The sequence below is a fragment of the Aspergillus lentulus genome (assembly GCF_001445615.1).
Source record: "Aspergillus lentulus DNA, contig: Alt04, strain: IFM 54703, whole genome shotgun sequence".
Classification (NCBI taxonomy): domain Eukaryota; kingdom Fungi; phylum Ascomycota; class Eurotiomycetes; order Eurotiales; family Aspergillaceae; genus Aspergillus; species Aspergillus lentulus.
Window position 1 is genome coordinate 3,031,444 of NW_028322122.1, and position 21,696 is coordinate 3,053,139.

A 21,696-nucleotide genomic window follows, 5' to 3' on the forward strand; every position below is an offset into this window, starting at 1 on the left:
CGGAATAGCTGGAGGAGGGATTGTTCATATAAATAGTACGATCAATCTTCATGTGTTAAGATGGCTTGAGTTCACTGAAGTGTACTGGACCCATGCCATCGACTATGCTCTCAAACAATTATATCTAAACGAAAACATGACTATGAAGCCTCCCAAGCGCAACATCTGTATGCTTTGAGTACCAATAGTCTCTATAAAATCCATTTTTTATTTCCAAGTTCGATCCCGACCCGTTAACATCTGCGTGGGTACAAATGATAACCTACGAATGACAGAACCAAATCAATGTCGGCTCAACTTCGGCTCTCACAGTTTGGCAAGTTCCCCCTATTACTTACGGAGTACTGTTCCCTGCATTATGATTGTGGGCGTCGTCGTGTGGCGCATCCTTCTCTTAACCTCGATGATAGGAAGCGCGGCCACTGGCCAGCGTCTCACTGGCCCACAAAACCACATCAGTGGCGGTGCCGTTACCCCCCTTTCCGAGCGTCGGGGCCCTATTGAGGGCCCACTCGATCGGCATCCCGTCAGACATTGCAAGAGGAAATAGAGCGGCGTCTGGGGTGGCTCCGTCGTCCGCATCAGGAAGATCCTTCAGAGCCTGAGCAGCTCCTTTCCCCCCTGTGTCGAGGTGTCGGACCAAGAACGCAGACGCTTGGAGAGGGACTGATTTCCGCCTGATCCTGTCATGTATTCCTTCTGCGGTCATCATCTGTTCCTGGAGCGGTCTGGCTGCGACGAAGGAACCAGGCCAGATTTGGTTGTCCTTCTCCCCGAAACTGTTGATTCGTCGTGTCTGTCTCGACGACTTGAAGAAAACTTCCCGTAACTTTCTCTTTTCTTCTTTGTAGCTGCCTTTTTCCATCCGTACTTGCATGTCACGAGCATTATTTGTTTGGTTTCACGATACTGGAGCATAGCTCCGAGGATGTTTGCCCCTAGTGTGTACCAATCCCTGACAGCTAGACTATCTAGGCTCGGCAGATCCCCGAAGGATATTGCTAGCTTTATCAAAAGCCCATTTGGGGAGCTCAAATTCTTCCCGAGCCTCCCGGAATCTTTCAATACTCTTGAGCTTGGGGGCGTAAATGCGCCGCATCGTGAACCGCTTTTGGGTCACTTGAGAGGTCGACTTGAATATCTCCTCTGGTGAAGTGTTTATGGTCGCCTTATCAAGCTTTGCTCGTGCAAGGGTTCCAATAAGTTGATTCTGATTGTTGAAGGCGTCCGCAAACATTTCATCCTTGGAACTGGAGGCGGCAATATCTTCTGCAATCTGTGCAGTTTGATCGTCCTCTCAGGCTCGTGCCACCCGGATCACCTCATCCAGTTTGACTGTCTTGGAGATAGCCTTTTGAGTCTGGATATCGGCATCTATGACCTTCTAGCCACCGGGTCTGTGATTCCCCTAGCAAACATGGAGACAACCGACTGGTCCCATTCATCAGGAATTGCCATGGTCAGTTCTTGGACTTCGTCAATGTACTGCCTAGGGGTCTTTTGTCCTTGACATCGCTCAGAAAGCTTCATAATATAAGTCTTCCCACACTCCCGATGGTCTCTGGAATATCAGAATCCGGGATATCCCGAGCTGTGCCTTGGCCTGGGACTTGGAAGAGGATGACTTGGGCATTGTGGCGAGATTATCCTGATCCAGGTGAAGAATGATTCAAAACAACGAGAGAAAGTATCAGAGAGTAGTCCTTGAAACCTGCAAATTCTCTTGACTAGCGAAGCCATAATCGAACCGTCAAGAGAGAAGTCTAGGTAAGTGACAGTCTACCTGGAGTGAATATGACAGTCTGTTAGGAGTGAAATTATGGTCTACTGGGAGCGAATTAGGAAATGTATCTCCGCTGAATATGGATGCTGGGTCTGACCTTTTATTCTCTCGCCAGGGGGCCCGGAAACTAAAATCATGCCAGCAGTATGATGTATGTGTATCTACGATGTGGTGACGACAAATCGCTTAGGCGCTGACAACCACTCGCACTTGCTTCTACACTGAACCCCGTCTATCTACCAGGCACGACTCTTTATCACTAAAGATGTCTCTTCGCGTTGCTTTCTCTTCGATCGAAGAGGTGTGGCAGAGAAGAAGGCAGCCCATTCAAAGGCCGTCGAAGTAATGTACGACGTTTACGATCTCATCGAAGAGCACTGCAGCAGTAGCACTCACATCGACACTGAGCTTTTAAAGACACTGAAGGTGGGCTGCAGAGGCCTTGATCTGGATAATCATAGCACTTATCTGAATACACTTCCTCCTACGTTCTTCGAGCCACTACCTGTGGAGCGCCTGCCTCCGCTGGACCTCCGTAACGCTCAGACTAGGGAGAAATACGAACTAACAAAAAAACGTTATTGCCAGGGCCCTCAATATATGAGAGACCTCCTCTAGATAGCGCACAATCACTGTCGCCAAAGACAATGTGGTCGTTTTCGACTTTTCCGAGTCAAGTCCTGGGAGATCGGTCTCGTAGTCTGAAGCAATTGAGTGGCTGGCTGTCGGCGTAATTGGTGAAAGACCTAATGCTTTTATTACCTTTGGCGTTCTGTTAAGCAGTATGTAAAACCAGACAGCAATTTCTCTCCTTCCACTATCGATGACGAAATTTGATCACCCTGTCTATGAATCACGGGAATGGTATCCCGGCGCCGCATTTATGACTCGAACGGCCTGCTCTCTCTCGTCATGTTCACTCTGACTTTGGGATACGAACCTGTCGAGAAACATCTGAGAGTGGAAATTATATCGATTTTAGCAGCGACGATCACACGGCTCGCAGCCCTGAGTATGAGGACCACAGCGTTGTCCCTGTAAGTGGTGGCCTGACGTATCCCGTCCACTCGAAGGTCTTATCCTTTCTGTTTCCCGCGTTGGAGCTAACAAATAATCTCTCCCAAAGGTAATGGTTATTTCGTTGCTCGGAAGAAGGAAGGTGCGGATCCTACAAGCACACAACAATCAGGGGGGAATCGTTATCCGCAAGAGTGGCTTTATCAAATTCAACTCCTTGAAGAAGCGAACTGACAACATGGATCTTCTTATGCGATTCATGGCGAGTAATATGGTTGGCGATACTGCTGATCCAAAAGGTTTCTTCAGCGTGAGTCGATATATCCCTAGTAACCTACCATACCAATGGCCGTGAATGGGGATGTTGACGCGAAAGACAGCCCGAAACCTCAGCTTCAAGGAAGTAGAGAGGTCACCAAGTCATTGGATGGTTTGGGCTGGAGATGAACATCTTGACTATCTTTCTGCAAAATATTGTTGAACTATATCGATGCATCTTAACTTCAGATTCAGTGTGTTTCTCTATGTGACCTTCCTCCGTAGATCTAGAGAGCTACACTTATAATTCACACAGTATCGCCAGTCATCATTTACAATTAAAGGTCCACGCTACCCCTGATTCAAGTTATCATGTCACCCAGCAAGCTCATACCTTCGATACTCAGTCCCAGGAGCCTCGTACAACGCCTTCGCTCCCTGCTTGGACGGGATAGATTGCCGCGCGACCGAAACATCAGTCATGTAAACGTTCCCTGAGCTCAACTGAGACGAGGGCGCCAGCCCAAGTCGGTCCTCTCTCTGTCTCTTCGCGCGACGACGGAAGAAGAACACGAGTCCTGCGATGGCTGCTAGACAGACAAAACCGCCAACTGCAGCGCCCGCGATGACTCCGGTATGATTTTGAGCGGATTTCGGCTCGACTGCAGCAGAGGTGGTCGTTTCCGCGGCTACTTTACTTGCAGCTGGTGATGGACTCCCCGTCGTTGTTGAGTAGCTGGTTGTTGTAACAGCCGCCGAAGAATTTGCTGTGACTGAGGATATTGATGAAGTAGAAGATGGAATATTTGTCGTCGCTGTCACACCAATCGTAGTCACAGCGGTAGGTGTTCCTGCAAACAAACAGTCAAGTCAACACTGGTGGCCCGCATTCGAGCATCCGAACATATGGCTGTGACATACCTTGGAAAATCAACACCTGGTGTTGAGCACTGCAGTTGACATTCCCCATATTGTGGTCGATGCAGTAGTACATATCCAGGTCCGTGTTTGGACACTTTTCAATCCCCTGTCCACCGGCAAGATTGTCGCGGTTCGGAGGGTCCTGGTTGATACAGAACAATGGACAGGCAGAGCTGCGCCATGTTTGATCCGTGCAGGACCCTCGAACGTACAGAGAGGCGCCTGGTTTCTTAATCTCATCGCCTGTTGCCATGCAGATCGAATTTGAGAGGCATGCGTAGCCCTGGCCACAACAGGTCGCTTGCTTTGTGGAGTCTTGACATGGTGTGTCCTGTGGTGCGACACTGCCGTCTGGATAGTAGCACGCTGAGAGAGAGGGGTTCGGGAAAACAAGCCATAAAATGGCCGAGAAGAGACTGATGTTAAGTCTGAAGGACTTCATAATGCGTCTGGCGTATCGTTCATCACTACATCATCAGTTCTCATTACAGAATCATCAGTTATGCAAAGGCAAGATATCAAGTAATTCTCATCATAAGAGAGTCTACTCCGCCCCCTTATCAACGTCTTGACATATGACCTCCAAGGAACCGAAAATAGGATTGAAATGGCGCCATTGTCGCTGTAATTTACCGACAGAATGGTTGAGGCTGTTAAGATGCAGGGTTTTTATGGTTGGACTCGCTGGAGCGTTGTGCTGTAACACTTTTATTCGCTGTGCTGGCGAGTTCCAAGACTCTTAGTATGCCTGTGCGCCTGCGCTCTTTAAGCGCCCACCGGCGAAAGCAACTGCACCACGAGTCCTCGACAGTCAAAAGTCCCACCTAAACTCTTCGTTTTCATTCCAAGTCTTTGGCAATATAGACCACAACAATTCGATTAATCTATGTCCCGAATGTGACTTCATCTATGCAACAAGGTTCATTTACATACCGCTTTGGTTTCTATTCCTTCTGCTTGGTCTCATCAGAATCAGTCATTCTTTAAACATGAACATCAAGCGACGCCACTCGTTCATCGTGTCAGTCACTGCTCTCGGCCTCATCTGTGCCTACTTTTATTTGTCAAGGCTTTCTTGGCCTGTTTCGACAGAAGTCAAAGGCCAAGTGACTTCTCACGATGAAGTTGCTCCATCTTCAGATGACAACATTGTCTCGAATGACAGCAGACCAGAAGCACCTGTCGCAGAGCCCACTTTCTTATGGACTCGTCGTCCGACAAGGTATCCGGTCCAGTCAATAACACCGCTGCCGACAGAAAGGCCACGGAAATTGCCAAAAGTGCAGGCAGACTTTCCCGCAGAGACGGATCCTCAAAAGGCGCAAGTTCGTCAGCAACGGCAAAAGGCAGTAAAAGATGCCTTCATCCGATGCTGGACTGCCTACAAGTCTCGCGCATGGATGGCTGATGAGGTTACGCCTCTATCTGGAACAACGCGCAACTGGTTTGGTGGATGGGGGGCCACACTCGTGGACAGCCTTGACACCCTATGGATGATGGGACTCCACGAGGAGTTCGAGGAAGCCGTGTCAGCAGTCGTGCAGATCAACTTTGAGACAACCTCTCTCAGCCAGATCAATACTTTTGAGACCAATATTCGATACCTGGGCGGTCTGTTGGCGGCCTACGATTTGAGTCATGACAAACGCCTGCTAAACAAAGCCGTTGAGGTCGGCGAAATGCTCTACGCCGCGTTCGACACCCCTAATCGCATGCCCATTACCCGGTGGGACTTTCAGAGCGCCGCTCGCGGGGAGGAACAGGTGGCGCCTGAGGGCGTGCTGGTAGCAGAGATCGGATCTTTCACGCTGGAATTTACCCGGCTGTCTCAAATCACCGGCGACCCGAAATGGTTCGATGCGATCCACCGCGTGATGGGAATTTTCTACCGTCAGCAGGACCTGACGAAACTGCCAGGAATGTGGCCTGTGGTTGTTAACGCGCGCGAAGAAGATTTCACACAGGACACGACGTATACGTTGGGCGCTATGGCGGATTCGGTCTATGAGTACCTCCCTAAAATGCATGCGCTCGTCGGTGGTGTCCTCCCAATGTACGAAAGCATGTACCGTGACGCGATGGATACTGCCATTCGACATAGTCTCTTCCGTCCGATGACCCCTGAGGGCGCCGATATCCTCGTTGCCGGCGCTGCGCGTATCGTGAGCGAAGCGGGTCAGCCAAACCGTGTCACTCTAGAGCCCAAGGGCGAACATCTGATCTGTTTTGCTGGGGGGATGATGACATTGGGCGGACGACTGATGCAGAATGACACCCATGTTGATCTGGGCCGGAAGCTGACGGATGGCTGCATCTGGACGTACAAAGCGCTGCCATCAGGGATCATGCCAGAGGTCTTTCATATGTCGCCTTGCGCATCCGGGGCTTCATGTTCCTGGGATGAAGCTCAATGGCAGAGGGAGGTACTGAGTAGGGCAAAGGGTCCACAAACCCAAGATGCTGCAGAGGCCATCCGCGAACAACGCCTTCCGAAGGGGTTTACTTCAATCGCAGACCGGCGCTACCTTCTGCGGCCGGAGGCTATCGAGTCCGCCTTTATATTGTACCGAATCACCGGACGGGAGGATCTGCTCGACGCCGGCTGGACGATGTTCGAAGCAATTCAAAACGCTACGGAGACGGATCTTGCCAACGCAGCTTTATCAGACATCACCGTTCCCCAGCCTCCTAAGACCGATTCGATGGAGAGCTTCTGGATGGGCGAGACACTCAAATATTTCTTTCTTCTCTTCAGCAGCCCCGATCTGATCAATCTTGACGAATATATATTCAACACCGAGGCACATCCCTTGAAGAGGGCGAAATGAACTATGTTTTATCTCCTTGTTCACGTTGATCGTGATACCTGTATATATATCTACTCTAAACACTGGCCACCGTATCTCAGTTGTACACAAACATGAAGAGTCAGCTACAGTTCCTGGCTTTATTTTCTCCAGGAGATTTTGTTCAGATTAATTCGATCACCAGACTGGCAAACTACATATACCATGTCCTCAAGTCATGGCCACATACACCTACCGCCCAGAAAGGGCTGCTATAGTCACGTGCTCTGCATGAGCATATGCTAGGAAGAGCACAAAACAACACAACAAAGCACTGTCCACCCCAAATGAAATCTTAGATCTCAGCGGCCCTATCCGAGCCCTACGTGGCCCTGCAAGGCAGTATTTTCATTATGATCATCAGCTCCGTTACGATTTACCCACCGTCGCCCCTGAAACACTCAGGGGCAGCTCCTCATCCGGTAAGGCGGCCAAGCAAATAAAACATGGGTACCTCGTATATTAAGTGCTTATGATCATCACCGCCACTATTAGCGATCTGCGAACTCAACTTTAAATAACTCAAATGGATTGCGTATGTCCAGTCGACTCATTAGGCTAATATTTATAATTATCCTGTATTGCCCCTTGCTTAAGTGGCATTGTTGTTTCCTGCGCCCTAGCTGGATGTAAGGCACATACTCCGTATGTTTTGCAGGGTAGTGTATAGGCTCGGTATGATTTTACGTGTCGAGGAGCATGTGTCATTAATTAGTAAATACTGTCTGATTCATCAAGTCGCATATTCCCATGTTATAAAATTATAGACATCGTATTTGGAATTCATTATTTGGGTAAATGCTGGGGGGTGAAGTAGAGCAATGTCTAGAACAATGCGAAGCCCAACGCCAATCCAGCCATCAAATGCATCACAGACCACGATGCATTTACATCATTTCAGAAAAAGAACGAGTACACGAAGATCAAAATCGTAGCAGCCGTCGCCACTGTATACTCCAGCTCGAACCAGGCCGCCTGACCACCGAACGCAATCTTCTTGCTCCGGGCGGTCGGATGCGCAACTCCCGTCTTGGGGTCTCGGACCAACAGATCCTCACGGTCGGGCATGGCAGGAGGATCGACGGCGTAAGCGACAGGAGTCCAGAGCGAAGTGCAGATGAAAAGGAAAGTCAGCGGGGGCCAGAAGGCGTGTGTGATCAAGCAGAGAATGACATCTCGGAAGCTCTTCTCCTGCGCGAAGCAGCGATACGACGAGATGACGACCGCAACGAGCGTGACATACACAAAGGCAAGGTGAAAGAAGGCCATGTAGTTGAGTAAGATCACGCGCAGACGGACGAACATGTTCTTCCTCCGTTTCGGATCACGCTCTTCGAGTGCCGAGCTGAGTGAGCCGGTCGGCTTGAAGGCCTGAGCCTGGCCACCAAGCCATTTGGGGAGGATGAATGAGCGGACAATACAAAGGGCAATGTAGGGTGACATCCAGAGCTGATAGCGCGAGCCTCTCTGTCCGGTGTGGTACCCGGCGGGGATGAAGAGGGCAAACTCGCAGATTCGGTTGGAAATGGTCGAGGCGAAGCAGGCCCAGATAAGCCAACGAAGTTGCTCCTGAGTCGCATAGGCAACAAGCTGCTTGCCCCACAGAAGAATAACGGGGATGGCGAAAATCGAGGCAGTGAGAAGGAGGGTGTACAAGCTGAGTGTTGCGTAGAGGAATCCCGAAAACCGCTGAGCAGCAGTCATCTGTCGAACTGCGTCACCCCACAGACAGAATTTGAGCTTCACAGCAGTGTCGACGGTTCCAATTGCCCATCGGGTACGCTGCTTAAGATGTCCGCCAAAGTCTTCCGGTACGGTACCAAACTGGAGAGGTTCATGGATGTACGCGGTCTTCCATCCCTTTCCGAGCATCATTGTGGAGGTTGCGACGTCTTCGGCCAACGAACCAAGAGGGAAGTTGCCGATCTCGTCCAGGGCCTCGCGTCGAACGACATAACCGGACCCAGTGCACCAAGCGACACCCATCGCATCCTTGATTGGCTCAATCACATGCACGAAGAAATCCAGACTCTGTGCGAGAGGATCAGACGGAGGGGTGTTGTAGAACAGCTGCGGCGGGCATGCAAGGGCCATCTTGGGATCGACAAGGAGATGAGGAAGGATGGCACGCAGCCACTCTTGCTCGGGAATCTGTGAAACTAGTTAGGAGACGGCTTAAGTCAAGATGAAACGCGAGTGGAAATTACCATATCGGCATCCAGTGCCGCCATGAATTGGCCGGCGCCTCCAGGCAAATAGTGCACCTGCTCAAGGCCATAATTGAGGTTGCCCGCTTTGAAGTGATGTGGTTTGCCCGGAATCTTCTCTCGCGCCATGTAGATGAGATTGGGGTGAGTATTGGCGAGCTGGCGGACGGAAGCCTCCAGGGTGGCCGACTTGCCGTCATCGAGCACAATGACCCTGAATCTGTCGCGGGGGTAGTCCTGATCGCACGCTCCACGGACAGTATCCAGCACAACCTCGTCATCTTCTCCGCAGCAGGTGACGAAAACATCCACGGTAGGAACATCATTTCCGGTCAGTCGCAGCTTGGGTCGGCCTCTCTTCTTCAGTGCCATCATTGTCCAGCAGTTGTGCATCAAGGAGGGGATCGCAACAGCGATCTCGATAGCTACGAAAACCCATGCGCCGGCGTAAGTGTATCCAGCCGCTTTTTGAGCTAGAATAATACAGGCGATGCGCAGCCCGAGATAGAAGAGGTAGAGACCGGTGTTGGCCAGCGTGAGGAAGGGAACAAGACTGAAAACCCATCGCTTCCATCCTCTCCAGATATCGGCGTCATCACGCTTATGAAGGCGAGCGATCGACCCAGACTGGACCCAATCTTTTGCAAACAACGGTGACGGAGAGGCATTGACGAGAGGAGCGAGACTCTGATGACTTTGAAGCAGCTGATTGTGTTGATACTGGTGACCGAGATATTTGTTAGTTTTGTGTGCATAATGAAGAAACTAGTGGAGCTGTAATTACCGGAGATGGTGATGCTGAACGAGAGTCAAACGATTCTGGACAGAGAGACGAACGAGCGGTCGCGAAATGATATCCGGGAGACGCATAGTCCTCCAGAGGAATCTCACCGGCTCGAATAGGCGTTTGAGCTCCTGGTGGCAGCTGATCTAGCGAGTCGAAACTGCTGTGATTGTTGTGGCCTCGACGATGGACTTGAAGTCCGAACTTCTCCTCCTGGTCCTCCTGGCCATAGTGCCCGTTCATTTTGGCCTCGAGTGCAGCAAAATAGGTGACAGTCAATACTTAGCAAACCGATCGGAATGTGTCGAAGTATTCCAAGTATGAAGGGGGAAAGACGAGATATCCTGATTGGAATTTAAAAGAACTACTCCCGAGCAATTAAACGAGTGTGATAAGCTCAAAGAGCTTTGGAATACAAGGGAAGTAGAACTAGAGGTGGATGGACAGATTCAACGAGAGACGAGGCAGGAAGATGGGCGAGGGCGAGAGGTGCCTGTTCCTTGTCCGGCGTCTTCCGCAGGTACTTATTTCTTGTCACTATGTCAGTACTACGGCGGAGTACCTCTGCCTTAGTGTTGTGGATTTTTTTTTATTTATCTTACCAGTAGTCCTCGTCCAATACCAACCAAGGCCAAGGTAACCAGAGCATGCGACCTACCGCAAAGATCTGCCCTCAGTAATTTAGTGCTCATTTACCAGCTGCCTTGGCTTACATTAATTACTTATTATGAATGGCTGAGGCCCTGAAACTAGTGTGATCTGGATGCAGCGATAAGAATACGGGTGGGGCCTCACCGTTTGCGCACTAGCCTGTGATAAGCCCATATAAATAGATCCCACCGAGAAGGATTTTCCGCTTGCGTCATCCTGGTTGTACTGCCAGTTACGGATTCAATACAGGTAAGACACATCATTCGAAACTATTCCATGGTCGACTCCCTCAACAGTACCAAAGAAAGTATCATCTAGAAGATCACTAAAGAGGAAATTTCCCCTGCCAAACCTTGCTGGAAATGCTTCTCAGGTACGCGCAGCCCAATACATTTGCAGTATTCTTGAAGATTCCTTGGTTGCACTGCCCTCTTACCTAATATCTTAAATTTCAGGATCTTCTATCTCATTACAGCCACTAAACTAACCTAGTTTCACAACCAATCAGCTCCAATCGTTATCAGGGACCATCCCCGTCGAGCATATGATTAGTCTGTTTTAGTCCCTGATTTCTCACTTAAAAAAAATCAAAGTATGAAAAATAATTCATTTCTTTTTCCCTGTAAGTTACGCCTTCCTTACATCTACGGATACCCAAGGTAAATGTTTGCTGATAACCGCGCTCTCCCCACTGGACCAAAGCACCCAAATGAGCCACTGACCATATCCGCTTCCAATACAGATCATCTTACCTTCCATGACCTTCCTCCTTCTACATACCTGAATTCACAGAGTTCTTCACGTCAAACCTATCATGGTGCTTCGATGGGTTGTTAATGCCGGCCTTTTGGCCATCCCCATCGGAGGCACTGTAGGTGCTTTGATGGGAATCGATGCGCACCGACATGCGACAGGACAAGCTCCTCTTTTCAGCGGCGGCGGCGGTTCAGGGTCGGGCTCCTCTGGCTCTGTTCCTCCTGGTGGCAGTGGTAGCACTACTCATAATGGAGTGTCCAACACAATGTACTGCCAGACAACCCCCTACGGAATCACACCTGAGACAAAAGGACAAAGCTTCACATGTACGTCGTTGAGAGTTCCTATCTGGTTTCGAATGACTAACCATTACCGCAGTAAATCCCAATCCATGGGGTGTGTCCGACAATACAGTCGGAGCATTATGCATGAACGTAAGTGTTGAGACTCGTGTATGTAGGAGCTATGTAGCTTTGTTAACAAGGATTAAAAAGGTCACAACCTTCGATAACGGGACATACGCGACCAAGAACACAGCACCCGAGTTCTCCGTTACATGGCAATACGACCCCGGTCCGTCGACCCAACCGGTCCACGCCTTCTCGAACGTGATGATTGATGACGGGTTGCCCATCTCTCTGGAGAAAATTCAGCATATGAATGTCGATTTCCACTGGACCTACGGAGTAGGCAACACACCCGCTGAGACGACCAACGAGGCGGAACTGACTGCCGCATCTGTCAATACGAACATCGCTATCGATATGTTCATGAGTCACGAAGAGAAGGTAAACGACAGTTCCGATTATACACATGAAGTGATGGTCTGGTTTGGGAAGTTCGGGCCCGCCGCCCAGGTCATTGGACAAAAGGATGGCATAGTTGCGACCAAAGAGCTGAATGGAACTATCTTGTGAGTAAACTATCCGATGACCGTTGGGCCCCTTCTCTCTCTGACCGCTTTGTTTGCAGCAACCTATATTCAGGCCAGAACGGCAAGAACCAGTGGGTTCTGACGTGGCTTACGAGCGACTCATCGAACGATCCTGAGGCGAAGGGGAAGACGACGGAAACATTCACCGGTGATCTCTTACCTCTGATCACCGATCTATACTCCATGACTGGGGAGGCTTACCCGTCAAAATCCGACTACATGGGTATCTTCCAGTTCGGTACCGAGGCCTTCTCTTCAAGTACGAATGTCACATTCTGGGCACCCAAATTCTCGGTAGATCTGCAATGACGAGAATGAGGAGGTATATATATATATATTTGTTGTTCATTAGCATTTGGGAGTTTTGAGGGAATCCGATCGAACATAGATAATGAAGCATTGGTATATTGTCCTCACGGATGAGGACGGCACTTGTAAGGACCAAGCCGGGCTGCGTATACTGTTTACAAACATATGGACTGTGCAAATCATTGGAAGCATTGCGTACGATGTGCAGAATCGCCATTACTGGGACTCTAAACTGTTGATGTTCGCGTCGCGATGTTTTCCGCAAGCATAGGTAAGTATGTCAGAGGTGGGCCTGTTTGGTTTGCCCGCAACTACACACTGTAAGGTAGACTGCGGAAGACTAGGCGCCAGAAACGGAAACGCACTGCATCCACCACATGTAGTCCAGACACTCCATATACATGCGCCTGCGATCGGCAACAACAATCGCATCCTCCGCAGTGTCTATCGTACACGTGCAAGCAGCATGCACCAAGTCATAACATTATGACGGCAACGACCCAAAATCGAAGTCCGTGGTCCCGTTGGTCCATATCGCTTCCATCTCGCTCCGTCCACGAGCAATGGCATGGCAACCGTTGGCGTAGAATACCGGCAGTTGCCCGCTTGCTGAGTCGTACTTCCTCGAATGCGCAACAGTAATTGGTACTATTGACGGCAGTTGCCCATTATTCCTGGACTTGCGCATTGGTTCGCGAATCAGCTAGTTGTGCGACGGTTCAAGCCACTAAATGGGCAAACACCGTCGATAGATCATATAATCCAGCGTCAACCTGCAGATATGCTCCGCCCGTTCCGTCAACATTAGCCAAGTCCCTGGCTGACTTACGAGTCCTAAGTCATTTACACCTGGCATAGAAAATATATCTTCCATTGACCCTTGGTTTATTTTATGCAACAAAGCTTCGTTGGATTGTAGAGGATGTGTGGAACCGGACCCGACTGGCAGGACATCTGCTGCAGGAATGGAAGCAACTGACTCCAGCTCATCGCCTCGACCAGACGATCTTGAATGAGGGCTGCGCCAGTTGGCGGGCCACGACACTGCCGCCCGTATCACTTCCGAATACGACTAATCAGACTTCCTATCTCGGCTGAACAAACCTCGAGGTCCCGTTGGTGATGTTTTTTGGTGCTGCTCTGGATAATCTGGAGTGCGTAGGCAATCTAATCCCCAAGTCCAATGGCACGGAGCGCCAAAGCAACAAGAGCTGTCCGAGATAGCGTCTAGATTTGTCAATTGATTGTGTCTTACGCATGCAAGGGGGAAAACGCACGGTGACCTTTGTGTTACCAAACCTGTCAGAGTGTACGCGACCGGGTAGGTAACAAGGATGACACCTGAGAGCCCAGACCGTACTAATTTGTAGGAGATGCAGGCCTCAACTAAGATCTTCGATGTTTCCATCCTCTCTATGCTTTTAGCCCACGTTTTTGGACCTTCACAGGAATTCTGTGGAGCAAGCACGCCGTTATCCAGGAATGTTTCAGGAAGGGTTCGAAATAAAACAATGGGAGCCTAGCCATCCAAGTTCCACTATCGATCCCTCATTGTCTCAAGTCTGTAATCGATTTTCTGTGTCATGGTTGGTCACCGTTGTGTTTGAGGACCGCGAAACGGGTCACTGTAGAACCCACACTTGGGCTGTTTCAAAGCGAGACAGGATCGAGGCCATCGAGATTCAATCGATAAAATTCGAGTATCCTCTCTTATCAAGAAAGCCATCACTGATCCACTCATCTTCGCTCAGGATGGAAAAAGACACAATTGTAGGCCAGAGTCAGCACCGAATAAGGTAAGGTAGCGACGAGACGAAAACGAAAGAGCCATCAGAGTTGGTGATTGGACGGTTCAACATAACATCACGTGCTAAATACCCATCCAGTGAATGGGCACTGATTCGAATCGCAGTAAGCCCACTTTCCTTTTCCTCTCTTGCGCTTTTGCTCCAATCCCCGAATTAAGGTGTGACAGAACAATGTTCTGCGACTGCGTCCGGGGTAAGATTTGGTGTTGCTCATTGAGTTATGCACAGTATATTATCTCGAACCACTTCGTCTCTGTCTGAAGAGGATGAATACCGATCAACAACAACAACCCCATCAGCGTGGACATCATGAGTGCGGCCGAGCTTCTGTTGTGTCAAAGCATCAAGCCAGCCAAACAGCATGGTAGCTTCGATAAACTGTGCTTTCGACCATACTTCGTTCATTGTCTGTACACAGAGAGCTCAAGGCGCGCTGTTAGTACGCATTGCTATTGTCAGGCAGACGCTGTCGAAAAGCGTCCAATTTGCAACGGGCTGCAAGAACACTTTGTTCGTCCTGCACAACACTGATAGACACATCTTAATCAGACTCAAATATCATTTCGTTGACTTCTGCAAGATGACGCGTTATTCGCCTCGACCTAACCTCAGATGGAGAAGTATCCGTCAGCTCCCCTTCGCTGACCATACAGTCGCTGTTGGTTGTCCTACAGATTTTGGCCCATCTGGGCAATGATGACTTCGTGGATGTGATAACCGAAGTCTGTATTCTAGCTGGGGTAAGCAATCTTTTCTTAGACAGTTTAGCAAATACTTATCTTGAGCAGGTAGAAGACTCGGACATTTGTGAGGGTGCCATCGCTCGGGAAGGCCCTATATTGGCGCATGATCTTCGCAATATGGATATACCCTCGACCACTGCCGCCCTCTTTTGCACGACAATCTTCGGCCTCTGTGATTATCCGGCTGTCACAGACTATGCGGTTGACTTCACTTCGGCCAACCGATGAATGCATCTCGCCCCTCGCCCAGTGGAGAAACACCCATTCTGGTCGTACACATCAGTGATATCCATGTTGACCTATCTTATGAAACCGGCGCCAGTAACACTCCTGCCCCCCGCAGGATACTTCAATTTCTCATATTACTAGTTATAACTGCACGAAACATATTTGCTGCCGGCCATACACAACATCCGACGCACCCGGCAATACCAGATATCCTGCAGGGGAGTTTGGCGATCACAGCTGCGACACTCCGCTTAGTCTGGAGGAGAGCATGTATGCGGCTATACAGGAGCTGGTCCCTAACGCAGCATTCACCATCTTCACAGGTGACGTTGTAGAAGGCGCCGTGTGGCTGGTAAATGAGACCGAAGTCACTAACGACCTTAACGATGCCTACAACGCTCGGATGCCATCATACCTCAATCTCGTTTACGGAGTGGTTGGTAACCATGACGCAGCGCCTTTCAATTCCTTTCCTCCAGCTGACATCGACACAACCATTTCAAATCTATGGGCGTACGATACTCTTGCGTCCGACGGGACGTAATGGATAGGGTCAACGGCTGCCACCACGGTCCAAGACTACGGGGCATATTCCGTGAAGTACCCGAACGGAAATCTGCGTATAATCTCCTTCAACAGAAACCTGTACTACAAGGAGAACTTCTGGCTGTACGAAAAGACCATGGAGATCGATCCAAGCGGGCAGCTTGCCTGGCTCGTCAATGAGCTCGACGCTGCGGAGACCGCTGGCGAGCGAGTCTGGCTGCTCGGCCACATGCCGATGGGATCTGGAGACGCCTTTCACGACGCATCCAACTACTTCAATCAGATTGTCCAACGGTATGACGCGACCATCGCCTCTTTGTTCTATGGCCACACCCACAAAGACGAGTTCGAGATTGTCTACTCCAACTACGCAGAGCAGAGTGCGCAGACTGCGACGATGATGTCGTATATTGCTCCCGCACTCACTCCGACATCGGGGAACCCGACCTTTCGCGTCTATTCGGTCGATCCGGTTACCTTTGGCGTGCTGGATTACACCGTGTACGTCGCCAACATGTCCAGTTCGACGTACCAGAGCAAACCTACCTGGCAGAAATATTACACCATCAAAGAGGCTTACGGTTCTCTTCTGAGTCCCCCTGTCACAGATAGCGCGAGCGAAATGACTCCCGCTTTCTGGCACAATGTCACTGCATTGTTTGAAAGTGATGATAGCGTGTTCCAGGACTACATTTCCCGCAAGACCAGAGGGTGGGATGTCACTAGCTGCACTGGTGATTGCAAGACATCGGAGATCTGTCAGCTGCGAGCGGCCGAGGCGCAGTACAATTGCGTTGGAATCAGCCCCGGTATCAATTTCAAGCGCAGAAAACGAGACGATACGAGCAGCGGCACAAAGACGGGGAGTGTATGTGGCGCGTCGGTTTTTGGGGCTATGTTTGCCAACTTCTAGGAGAGCGTGACGGTATTCAAGACGGCTGCAGGGGAGAAGCTAGGATCGAGCTTTCTGAACACTACTGTCAATAAGACGGCTATTTAGCTCCAATGAGAACAAGAGTGGCTCAGCATGATTCTGATATCATCCTTTCTAGAAATATGCATCGAAGGTGAGCTTGAAATTGAGCTTGCCCAACTGCGTATACCCTTCCTCATCTGCCTCCGGAGCAGTGAGATAAACTCCTTTTATCACTCTGGTAGTAAGAAAACTTCCGTAGCTCTGTAGCTCCTCTACTTTGTACCACGCAAGCTGATTTATTTCGTAAGTCTTGAAGCTAATCAGAAGGTCCGTACATAAGCGATGAGGCATTTGTCAACCTATCTTGGGCAGTCCTGGTACCACGTGATCATCCTCCAGGATGCTTCATGCCTAAGGTTCACCGTTCACCTGCCCACCCGACATCATGTGACATCCCTGTCCACAAGGCCACAGCAAGCTATGCAGAACTCTACTTCATAGCCAGTCTTCATCAGTATTTGAAAATGAGAAGGTGAGTCCCTCGTCATTTAAGGCTATACGATGATTTGCTACTGCGGCTGCTGATTGGTTATCATACAGTGTTATTATCTTGTGATGCATATTCCATTATAGTACCGTAACCACATCAGTCTCCAGGTCTCCCTTGAGATGGGTCGAATACACAGCTTAATTAGGAGACTACGTCCGCGTATGCGGTTTCTCACCCTCCACTATGCCTATTTTACAGGTACCTGTTTAATCAGCTCCTTCATCCTCTGGGGCGCTGCACAGCCTTTCGGCAGTCTCCGTTATATTGATGCCCTGTATCTCGCCGTCAGTGCTATGACGCTGGCAGGCCTCAACACAGTGAATCTGTCAACCCTGACTACCTTTCAGCAGCTGTGGCTATTTTTCTTGATTGTACTCGGCTCCGCGGTAAGCTCAAGACACTTCCTCCCTACTGCACCAGCAAGCCAGTGTGAGAGTGTCAGCCAACGCCTGTTGTAGATTTGGGTGTCCATCGCCGTCCTTTTGACCCGCAGACGCGCATTCGAGCAGAGGTTCGGCGATATCATCCGAGCGCAACGCCTGCAGAGAAGGAGTGCGCGCGAGTCTTTGCAAGCAGGCCCCAGCCTCTCCCTGTCGCGGTCGTTCCGCCGACGAGGGACTACCTCGGACAGTTTCAATCTGCGATATGTGCCAGCTGGTAGCACCCAAGCACCTGACCGCAATGTTGTGTCACGTCAAACTTCCGGCTACTCATTCGGAGAGCAAGGTGGTGGAGTTGCTGACCTGCCTGTTGCGACGGCTGCGGGAGTCGAACAACGGCAACCATCTGGAGAGAGCGCGAAGGAGAAACCTACTGCCTCGAATCGGAAGCCTTCAGTCACCTCCACCCTTGGCTCTGCAAACCCTAATAATCGCGGCGAGGAGAATCCTACTCGCTTGCAGCGGAAATCTTCGGTCAACTCGAGACCTACCTCTGCAAACCTCAATAGTCGCGAGGAGTACTCCCACCTTGCCTTCGCGTCTGATGTTCTACCTCTTCGCGAACAGTCATCGAGCAGGTATCCTCGACCGCATCTTCTCCCGCCTTATACGAACTACAGACAGCGGTCCGAGCCGTCAGATTGTGCGCCCAGAAGCGGAGAAGATCCAGCCTCCACCGGTCATGAACCTTTGGCGTTCCTACACCACGTCGGACGAAATTCTACCTTTCCCACACTGACCGAAGAGGAACGCGACAAACTCGGCGGTGTGGAATACCGAGCCGTGTGTCTGCTGTCCACCATTGTGCCGGTTTACTTTGTAGCCTGGCAGTTTCTTGGAGGGCTGGCAGTGGGGGCTTATGTAGCCCGTAACAAAAGCACAGTTACGGAGACGAATGGCCTAGCTCCATGGTGAATACCCCATTCCATCTCCGTGTCTTTTCCCCCTTAAAGAACTACGTCACACTGTTCCTATTTCTCTTCTGGGCATGAATTGATTGCTTTCTCCAGGTGGGCCGGTTTCTTTTTTGCGATTTCCGCGTTCAACAACTCCGGCATGAGTCTTGTGGACGCCAACATGGTGAGACCAGGATAGTCCATCCGGAACGTCAATCCACTGACCTCAGTCGGCAGGTGCCCTTTCGATCATCAACATTCATGCTCATCACCATGGGTTTATTGATCCTGGCGGGCAATACCTGGTACGGCCACTCCTCGGAATCTCAAACCCTATCATGATCCCATACTCATGAGGTCTTTCAGCTACCCGATATTTCTGCGATGGATCTTGTACGCGATGCTCCGGCTCCTGCCCAAGCATCCCTACTTTCACGAATCCCGCGGTACTCTGCATTTCCTGTTGGATCATCCCCGTCGATGCTACACCAATCTCTTTCCTTCACCACATACCTGGTGGCTACTCTGCGCCGTGGTCGTACTCAACGGGATTGACTGGGTGATGTTCGAGGTTCTAAATGTAAGTCCTGAGTGCCCACGCCCGGAGCAAACATTATACTGAAACCAGGGAGATTGACAATCCCGCTGTCAACACGATTCCTGTCGGCTCCCGGGTCCTCGACGGACTTTTCCAGGCCCTCTGTGTGCGCAACGGCGGCTTCTATCTCGTCAGCATTTCCGCCCTTCAGCTGGGTATGCAGGTCATATATGTGATTATGATGTACATTTCCGTGTATCCCGTGGTGATCACCATGCGCAACTCCAACGTCTACGAGGAGCGCAGCCTGGGGATCTACGCCGACGATCTGCCATTAGCGTCGCAGGAGCCCGACAGCCAGGAGAAAAACCTACCCGGGAAGTCACCCTCTGGTCGGCTTTACTTTATTCAACAGCAGCTGCGGGCGCAACTAGCCTATGACCTCTGGTGGATTGCCCTGGCCGTCATCATTATCTGTATCGTGGAGGCGGGTAGTTTTACCCGCGACCCGGTGACATATTCCGCCTTTAACATTATCTTCGAGACGGTCAGTGCCTATGGTACTGTGGGAATCAGCACGGGCCTCCCGGATCAAATGTATAGTTTCTCGGGAGGCTGGCATACCCTGAGCAAGCTCGTCCTCTGCGCGGTGATGCTGCGTGGCCGGCACCGTGGATTGCCTGTCGCGATCGACAAGGCTATTCTGTTGCCCGGGGAGAACCTCATCCAGGCCGAACAGGAAGACGCACACATCCGCTTGGAATGGACGATGAGTCGAAGTCGAAGTCGGACGATGGCATAATACCCCAAGCAACTCTGTATAGCTGATCACTTTGCCATATTACTTCTAACCCTGGAAGAGTTCGATAATCTCATGGCATGGAAGCATAGAGTGTCGTTCTAAAGATTTTGCCACGAATTACCTAGGAAGGCCCTTATATTTAGGAATACAATCTTCCTTGGCAATTAACAAGGACACTGGATTGATGTTCGGGGGTACTGCAGATCACCCGATCATGAGTCATTTTACGATTGCTCAGCCGTCATTGGCGAGAATACGAAATTGCTGGTATCTACTTAATAGAGCTTCAGCCAATCTAAGTTAACTGCATCCGAGCCACTGGTGCTTATATAGCAAAGTCAACCCCCACTGGACGGTGAAGGCTGCCTGATCAGCTCAAGCAAGTCAACTACGCCGTATTCCCACCCCCAATATAGAGGTAGAAGTCACTACTTGTTGGACAGTAGCTGCATCCATCCTCAATGGCCAGTCTTTCCAGCTTCTTGCGCTATCTGCGCCTTAAAGTCTTGGTCTCCTTCTACAGGCTCATCGTCAGGATCCTCGCATCGCCCCCGAGGCCTCGTCCTGACTCCGTACTAAGAATTCCATCACGCGATAAAGGCCGCACTATCAAAGCGCACCTTTATAAACCGTCGGGGCAGTACGCAGGAAGCAAGGGTCCCCATCGAGTCTTGCTCAACTTTTACGGCTCCGGCTTCGCAATTCCCCTCTATGGCGCCGACGACAGTTTCTGCCGGTTCATCGCCACAACCACCGGCTACGTCGTCCTAGACGTCGAGTACCGACTCGCACCCGAGTACCCATTTCCCGCGGCGGTCCACGACGTCGAGGACGCGGTTAAATACGTGCTTGATCGGCCACAGGAGTACAGCACCTCACAAGTCTCCGTGTCCGGGTTCTCATCAGGCGGTACCCTTGCGCTCGTGGCACCAACGCTGTTTCCTCCTGGCACCTTCCAGTCGACCATTGCCTTCTATCCTGCGACGGATCTCGCTAGGGACCCGAGCGTGAGGAAGGCCCCAGCCCTGCATGCGAAGCCGCGATCGCCGTTCTGGACAAGGATCTTCCGGGAAGCATACATAGGGACCATGGATCCTCGAGATCCGAGGATCTCGCCAGCGTATGCTGATGCATCTAAGTATCCTGCTAATATGCTTGTTGTAACAGCGGAGTTGGACTCTTCAGCGCTCGAGGCGGAGGACTTGGCGAAGAAGGCCGAGATGGAAGGCGTAGCAAGTGGCAGGAATGTAGTTATTCGGAGGATGAAAGATTGTGGCCATGCATTTGACAAGAAGAACGCGGATGGGAATTGTGTCCAGGCGCGGGATGAGGCTTATGGTCTTGCTGTGGATATGTTGAAGAAGGTCGCAGGCGAGAGTGGTTGACGAACACTGGTGGATATTGCGCTGGGATTTCTGTCCGCGCCAGGCCTGGACATCCAATCCATGAGCGTTTGTAATGTACGATGTTCTCAGTGATATATATTCCATCCTGTAATTTGAGGAGCCTGTTAGCGACTAAACCACTCATCGTGTACAAAACACCGCCGCAACGGCATGCTTGATGGCGGATTAGCTATTCTATCTTGCTTATCGACTCTCGAGCACCAGCAGTTTTTATTGACCGGAAGTTTAGAGGTTAATCTGCCAACAGCCAGGGAAGGTATCCAGTCGCTGCATCAGCGTGGTACTGGCAAGAATGGATCAAGACGGACTATGACCAGCTTGCGGGATCTTCGATAGCAGGTGATCTCATTGAATGAT

General features: G+C 50.5%; 7 protein-coding genes across 7 annotated transcripts; 5 read left to right on the forward strand and 2 right to left on the reverse strand.

The window, feature by feature from the left end:
• Positions 1–394: 394 nt before the first annotated feature.
• On the reverse strand, positions 395–4,421 carry ALT_2268 (EGFR-like transmembrane domain-containing protein; the record flags this gene model as incomplete). Its single annotated transcript, XM_033559630.2, has 3 exons — positions 395–779; positions 3,453–3,909; positions 3,980–4,421. The coding sequence occupies 3 exons, from the start codon at positions 4,419–4,421 to the stop codon at positions 395–397; spliced, it is 1,284 nt and encodes a 427-aa protein (XP_033415521.2).
• A 547-nt stretch (positions 4,422–4,968) lies between these two features.
• ALT_2269 (glycoside hydrolase family 47 protein) lies at positions 4,969–6,807 on the forward strand (the record flags this gene model as incomplete). The annotated part of the gene is made up of 1 exon (XM_033559631.2): positions 4,969–6,807. One exon carries the CDS (start codon positions 4,969–4,971, stop codon positions 6,805–6,807), a length of 1,839 nt encoding a protein of 612 aa, XP_033415522.1.
• Positions 6,808–7,722: 915 nt separating this feature from the next.
• Positions 7,723–10,059, reverse strand: ALT_2270 (glycosyltransferase family 2 protein; the record flags this gene model as incomplete). Its single annotated transcript, XM_089599293.1, has 3 exons — positions 7,723–8,976; positions 9,033–9,719; positions 9,817–10,059. 3 exons carry the CDS (start codon positions 10,057–10,059, stop codon positions 7,723–7,725), a joined length of 2,184 nt encoding a protein of 727 aa, XP_089456439.1.
• A 1,222-nt stretch (positions 10,060–11,281) lies between these two features.
• ALT_2271 (glycoside hydrolase family 12 protein) lies at positions 11,282–12,466 on the forward strand (the record flags this gene model as incomplete). The annotated part of the gene is made up of 4 exons (XM_033559633.2): positions 11,282–11,549; positions 11,602–11,657; positions 11,718–12,136; positions 12,196–12,466. The coding sequence occupies 4 exons, from the start codon at positions 11,282–11,284 to the stop codon at positions 12,464–12,466; spliced, it is 1,014 nt and encodes a 337-aa protein (XP_033415524.2).
• Positions 12,467–15,513: 3,047 nt separating this feature from the next.
• Positions 15,514–16,791, forward strand: ALT_2272 (sphingomyelin phosphodiesterase; the record flags this gene model as incomplete). The annotated part of the gene is made up of 3 exons (XM_089599294.1): positions 15,514–15,685; positions 15,797–16,659; positions 16,705–16,791. 3 exons carry the CDS (start codon positions 15,514–15,516, stop codon positions 16,789–16,791), a joined length of 1,122 nt encoding a protein of 373 aa, XP_089456440.1.
• A 585-nt stretch (positions 16,792–17,376) lies between these two features.
• ALT_2273 (low-affinity potassium transport protein) lies at positions 17,377–19,933 on the forward strand (the record flags this gene model as incomplete). The annotated part of the gene is made up of 6 exons (XM_033559635.2): positions 17,377–17,643; positions 17,716–18,608; positions 18,708–18,777; positions 18,831–18,898; positions 18,960–19,173; positions 19,226–19,933. The coding sequence occupies 6 exons, from the start codon at positions 17,377–17,379 to the stop codon at positions 19,931–19,933; spliced, it is 2,220 nt and encodes a 739-aa protein (XP_033415526.2).
• A 461-nt stretch (positions 19,934–20,394) lies between these two features.
• Positions 20,395–21,318, forward strand: ALT_2274 (putative carboxylesterase; the record flags this gene model as incomplete). The annotated part of the gene is made up of 1 exon (XM_033559636.2): positions 20,395–21,318. The coding sequence occupies one exon, from the start codon at positions 20,395–20,397 to the stop codon at positions 21,316–21,318; it is 924 nt and encodes a 307-aa protein (XP_033415527.2).
• Positions 21,319–21,696: the final 378 nt, after the last annotated feature.